This window comes from Ailuropoda melanoleuca, chromosome 12 (assembly GCF_002007445.2).
Source record: "Ailuropoda melanoleuca isolate Jingjing chromosome 12, ASM200744v2, whole genome shotgun sequence".
In the NCBI taxonomy this organism is placed as follows: Eukaryota; Metazoa; Chordata; class Mammalia; order Carnivora; family Ursidae; genus Ailuropoda; species Ailuropoda melanoleuca.
The window spans coordinates 32,141,690-32,148,173 of NC_048229.1; the positions used below are offsets into that span (position 1 = coordinate 32,141,690).

The 6,484-nt window shown below is 56.3% G+C and overlaps 1 protein-coding gene across 1 annotated transcript in view; it reads left to right on the forward strand.

The window, feature by feature from the left end:
- The first annotated feature begins 5,310 nt into the window (after positions 1-5,310).
- Positions 5,311-6,484, forward strand: part of LOC117795236 (bcl-2-binding component 3-like) — a 6,255-nt gene continuing 5,081 nt past the window's right edge. Inside the window, exon 1 of the mRNA XM_034638990.1 lies at positions 5,311-5,654. Within this exon, the coding sequence (XP_034494881.1) occupies positions 5,499-5,654 (156 nt within the window). The 5' untranslated portion in view covers positions 5,311-5,498. The remainder of the gene's footprint in view (positions 5,655-6,484) is intronic.

The following is a 6,484-nucleotide window of genomic DNA, read 5'->3' on the forward strand; positions in this document are numbered from 1 at the left end:
GTACAATGACACAGCACTTTCACAAACATTTCTACAAACACACATCATTCCAACACATATACAGACCCCATGTCACACAAACACAATCACATGGTCACACATCATCTCACCCATGCACACCACCACACTGCACAAAACAACACAGTGACACAAACAACACACAGACACACTATCACACACAGCACACCAGGACATCACACAACAGCACACTGATGCACAATCACAGTCACCCAATGAGACAAATGTAGCAGGCTGACACACAGCACCATCTTCCTGACACACACAATTGACTGACACACAATTGCGCACTGACAGTCACACAGCACCCTGACACAACCACCACCCTCATATGTTAACCCCTTGACACACAGCACACTGACCCAGCAGACCTCCAAGGAACTCTCCAGCACACAAACACACAGTCACACAAACACTGCCCCCATCCTTGCCCTTGCCCCAGTAAGATGTGTGCAGTGTGGGATGTTGGAGGGGGTGGGTGTGCTGAGTGGGCTTGTGTGTGTGTGTGTGTGTGTGTGTGTGCTTATGCCTCCCCCTCCCGGCCCTTCCTGGGGGGCGGGGCCATGCGGCAGCCGCTGTTACCGGGTAAACTTCCCCGCCCCCCCCAGAGCGGCCATTAGTCAACCCCCCCCAGGATGATGTCATCGCCTCATTCTGGAGGCTGAGTAATCCTCGACTCCGCCCCCCACCCCCCCAGGTACCGGGGTAGGGGCGGGCCGCACCTGGGCTCACCAGGGTCTGGAGCTAGGGGCTCCTCTCCCTGGGTCTCCCTGGAGTGGGGACTGAGGAATCTGAGCCTCTCTGGAGTGGCCTGGGGACTCACATCAGCGTCCCTTGAGGCTGGAGGCTCCCAGTCCTGGATCCCTGGTGGCCAACTAAAGGCACTGGAAGGCTGGAACTTCCAGACCTGGGGTCCAGAGCATCATAGAGTCCTGGAACTGGGAAGAGCGCCCCCTGCACTACTGTGAGGGGCTGGGTCACCTCAGCAGGTGTCTGGGGGGAGGTGTCTGAGAGACCTGGGGTTTAGACTCCTGGGTCCTTAGCACTGTGAGGCCTGGTACCTTGGGGGGGAGGGCGGTGGGTGCCAGGGAGTAGAGGGAGTGGCTGTGGTCAGATGCCAGGGTCCTGGGAGATTAGCAAGCTTGACCCTGGGGAAAAGAGATCAGAGGGGAGGGAAGCTAATAGGTCTACATCCTGGGTCTGGGCAGGTGGTCATCTGGATGAGTTGGGAGACCTGAGGGTCTGGTGAGTGTTGGGGGGGAGAGAGCTTCCAGTACCAATACAGGTGAGGGCCAGGATGATCAGGTTCTCTGCGCAGCTCAGGGCCTGAGGTCCAAAGGCCTGAGTCCCTATTTGGGGAGTGGGGGGGGTGCTGCATCCTAACTTTTATAGCATCAGACAGCCTGGAGTCCCCTTTTGGGGGCACCCTCAGCCCTTGTTTCCTGGGGCTAGGAAACTAACATCCCCTGGAGTGAAAGGGCTCATATCTCTATGTCGCACGCAGGAGAGGGTATGCCTGGGTCCCTTGGGGAGGGCGGGGGCATTTCTTATGGGGTCAGGACGCTGGGTCCTTTTCGGAGGAACGAGGGATCCTCAGCTTCTCTTTCAAGATGTCTGAATCTTGTTTTGGCGTGGGGTGGAGGTGGGGGGGCAAACAGCCCCTGCCTTCGCGGGGTCAGAACGCCCAGGTCTCTTCTGGGAGGGGAACGCTCGGTGCCTGTTTTCACAAGGCCAACTCCAGCGTACCTTCCTGGCGGGGTAGAGGCACGGGACGCGTAGCCCCTGTTTCCAGCCCATCCCAAGTGCCCATCCTCGCCCGAGAGTGCGAGGCGGGGTGGAGGGGGGATGGGACGGTGCCCAGCCCGGGCCTCACCCCAGCCGGCCGAAGGCTTGCAGGCCGTGCGCCCGGCAGCTCCCCGGGGCCCGGCTCCCCGCCCCCCGCGCCGAGGGCTCCCCCAGATCCGGGCGGGCGGGCGCGGCGGCGGCCAATGAGCGCGCTCGCCGTCTCCGGGAGCCGGGCCGGCTCTGCCCGCCTGGCATTGGGCACGCGGTTGGGCAGCGGCGGGCGGGGCCTGGGGGGGTCCTCGCGCCTGGTTGGGCCAGGCTTGTTGCTGGGTAACGGGGCGGCGAGTTTCCCCTGGCAACGGCGGCGGGTACCGCTCACTGGCTGGCCGGGAAGGAGGGGGGGCGCGGGCGCAGGCAGGCCCCGCAGACCCCAGCAACAGCGCGCGGCCCCCGCCCCGCCGGGGAGCGGTAACCTTCACACGCGCCGGCCGCTCGGACCCTGCGGACACCCGCGCCCCCGCCCGGCTCCGGTCCAGCCTCCCGGCCTGGGAGGCCGGCTGCACCGAGGAACCCAGGAGGGCCCTCCCCACCGTGGAAAGCCAGGACTCAGGCCCTGCAGTGAAAAGTTAAGTCCTTCGCAACTCCCTCTCCCCGAGCTGCGAAATCTACTCACCGAGAATGGCATACAAGATACTGGGGAAGGTGGTGGGTCTGCAGTAAACCAGCTGGGACGTTTCTTTTCCTTGAACCAGCGATTCACACGGAGGCTACCCCTGCAGGGCACTGCTCCACGTGCGTTACAAACATAAACCCATGTAATCTTCACAGTTAGTTTTGGGTCCCGTGGTGGCCCTCTTTCTACAGATAAGGAAACTGAGACAGAGAGGGAAAGCTACTTTACTCAAGGTCATCTTTTGAACCCAGGCAGCCTGGCTCCAGAGTCTGGGTCATTTTTCACTTCACTGTGCTGAATGTCCCTCTGAGAGGCATTCATATTCACAGCTTTCTTTAAAACTATTTTTAAAATCATTTTTATTTTTTAAGTATCTCTATGCCCCAACGGGGGGCTCGAACTCACGACCCAGAGATCAAGAGTCTGTGAGAAACTGCAGGCAAGCAAAACACTAGTGGCTGGCCTGTGGACCACTGGTTGGAGACCCCTGCCCCAACTCGAGGGTCTTAGCTTGAAGTCCTTGTTTGGATTCTCAGAGAGTCAATGGACTCCCACCCTGGGAGAATTCATGATGGGTAACATGTATTAATCACCCACTAGGTCCCAGTGCTTTCTTTCTGTTGACCTTCTTACGCTGCAAAATCCTATGAGGTAGGGACCTGTGTGTCCTGACTCCAAGCTGAGGAAATTGAGGCTCAGAGACATGACTGCTGGCCCAAAGCCACACAGCTAGTAGGTGGCAGGACTGGGGATTCTAATTCAGGCCACTTAGACCAGAGTTCATTCTCTTTGGTGAGCTCTGCAAGCAGGCTTTGGGGGGATGGGCCACAGCTGTGGGGATCCTGACTGATTTCTCTTAGCCAACTCTCCATAACAAGGTATCATCTGGTCCCAAATAGAGGAGGTTGAGAAACCCTCCTCTATGCCAAGTCTGACACCACCACCATCACGACTGCCCCCCACCACCACTCCTACTTCCCCTCAACCACCCCACCACCAACCCGTCTCATTTTCTCTCCACCTGGTCTCTCCCTCAGTCTCTTTCTGACTTTCTCCACTTCCTGACCTGAGTCTTCCTGTCTCTCTGTTTGTATCTCTTTTTACCTCTGTTTTTCACCCTCCATCAGAGGTATGAGTGACCCCTCCAATCTTGAGACCCTTGCCCCCCCCAAAAAAAGAGATCCTTATCCCCTATCCCGGGGAGCAGGGACAAGAGGCAGGGTTGGAAGGAGGCCCAGAAAGCTCTTCCAGGAACTTAGAGGGGAGGGAGTCCCTTGGTCCCTCAGGAGACCAGGTAGAGGTGGAGGTGGGGAAACGAAGTCTGGAAGATGCAGGGGGGGCCTTCTCCTTCCCTGTGCCCCTAGGGTAGAGGTCTCAAAAGGGCAGCCCTCAAGCTAGTCACAAACGTTCTTTTTCTTTGCCCACACAGCATTTAATTTGGAGTTTGTATGCCTCTAGAAGGAAAACACTTGCTCCAATTAGCCCCAGTCCCCACCACTCCCTATTGTCTGACACTGGACTCGTTTCTCTCATTTATTTAATCATGGCCCTTGAGGTTGAGCCCTCTGGTCCGGGATGATAGGATGCCAGAATTTGGAACAGGATCTGGACTAGACAGTGGGAAGGATCATGACTGGTGACAATGCTTATGGACTGCTAAAACTCTCGGCCCACACCTCTACCCACCAAGCCAGATTCCTACCATTCTTCACACTCATTTCCCCCCTCAGGACACTCCAGCACATCTGGTCTCCTGGTGTCCAGTCTTAGATTGGGCAGCCGGAGGGCACAGACCCATGAGTAAGGGGTACAGGATAGACTGTGAGCTAGCCCAGGGCTGGGGCCTGTCTCCCAGCTTCATCAGTGCCAGGCACAGAGCAAACACCCATGATAATTAGTTATATAGTAATAATAGCTACCATTTATTAGGTGCTCACTCTGTGTCAGATAATGCACTCAGTGACTTCCATGCATGATCTCATTTCATAAATGTCCAAAGCAGCATCTCTCAAACACCTTTAAACTTGGTCTACAGTCAGAAATACACTTTCTCCGTGACCTGATATGTATTCACTGCATATAAGCAATGATTTCACAAAACAGTATTTTCTTTGACTTCATGATTTTTTTAAAAGGATGTTCTATTTCGTACTTTTGTTTTTTTAAAGTCTGGTCAAGAGACCCTCAAGTCACAGGTAGAAGGACTGATGAGAAAGGGGCATCAGGGAAGTATGAGGGGTGACAGAAATGTTCCGAATCTTGCTTGTGGTGGTGTACACACATTGACACACATGGCAGACATTTGTCACAACTCACCAGATTGTACACCTAAAAAGAATGAATGTCATTACGTGTAAATATATCTCAATAAAGTTAAGTAAAAAACAGTAAGATCCACAAAAGTGATTTCACGATGCATGGTTTGCTCATGACCCACAGTCTGAAAAACACTGGGAGGAAAGAAGGGGGGATGAATGAATGAGGGAAGGGAAGGAGGGAGGGAGGCTGAATTAGTTCCCAATATTTCTTTCTTTCTTTCTTTCCCTTTCTTTCTTTCTTTCCGTAGGTAAGTAAGTAAGCTCTACACTCATGTGGGCCTTGAACTCAGGAACTGGAGATCAAGAGTCCCATGCTCTAGAGACTGAGCCAGCCAGGCACCCCCCCCAACTCCCCAATATTTAAAATAGGGAGATTTCACAGGAGATGTGCACTTCTGGCTTCTCTTGGGAAATGGAGGGATGTGGCCCCAGAGGACACCAAGTCTGAGAACCTGGAGAAGCCCAGTTTTGCTCAGGTCTGGCAACCCTTCTCACCCAGCCCAGTGTCGGTTCTCAGACGACTCGCCCTGTGGTGACCTGGTTGGGCTCGGGGTGTGACATAGAGGGAACGGAAGGTGCAGAGGATCCAGAGCTCCAGAGTCCTGGGGGAGGGAAGGATATGGGGTCACCAAGTCCAAGCGAGGGAAAGAGTGGCAAGGAGAAACTGAGAAAGGGAAGTGAAAGCCAAGAGGCAGGGTGCGAGGATGTCAATGCAGGGGCTGCCCGGGCATGTCCCATCAGCTGCTAGGGGTTTCCTTCTCGCCCTGAGTACCCCGCCAGATTTGTGGCAAGAGTGGTCAGGCGTGCCTGCTTCAGAGTGTGTCCCGGTCAGTGGGCCAGTTCCCAGGGACCCGTTACAGGTGTGCTTCGTGACCGTTGTGGGGGGGTCAGTTTTTCTTCATGTCTGTGTCTGTGAGGGTCCGTTTCTGGCAGTTGTAATGCGTTAGCTGTGAGATGGCATGGGTGTGTTTGTGTGTGTCCCTGTAGGAGTGTCACCTAGATCAAGCTGTGTGTCGAGGTGTCCCTGTGACAGGGGTGTGTGCGTGTGTGTGTGTGTCCACCTGCGCCTATCAGGAAGCGAGTGTTTCCTGAGAAGCTCTCCGCCTCAGCCCGTGACTGCGTGTGTGCTGGGGGTGCCTGCTCCGTGGCAGTGTTTGTGAACACAGTTTGTGGGTCCCCGTGTGCTCATCAGTGTGGGTGTTTGTGCAACACAGCCCCCTTCCTTGTGTCAGTCAGCACGTCCCTGGGACCCTCTCAGCGAGCTGGTCAATGTATTTGTGTCTGGGTGTGTGAGTGTGTGCCCCAGTCAGCGTGCGAGTTTGCAAATCCACACCCCGGTCCAGCGTGTGCATTTGTGCGAGTGTGGCCGTGTGCCTGTGAGTCGGCTTGTGGCTTGTCCCCGTGGCCCTGTCAGCACGTGACTTTGTGTACCCGGGAGCGCCAGTCGGTCAGTCTGCGTACACGTCTCTGGGCGCGTGTGTCTGTGGGTCCCAGTCAGTGTGTCAGTGTGTCAGCGTGTGTGTCCGGCTGTCCCGCTGCCGGGCGGCTCCCGTCCGCACACCGCGGTCCTGCTCGCCGCGGGCCAGGCCCCGCCCCGCCCCCGGCTGCAGGGAAACCCCCGCGCGGAGGTAGGGGGCGCGGCGCGCGCCTGCAAGTCCCGACTTGTCCGCGGAGGGCGGGCGTGGCGTCA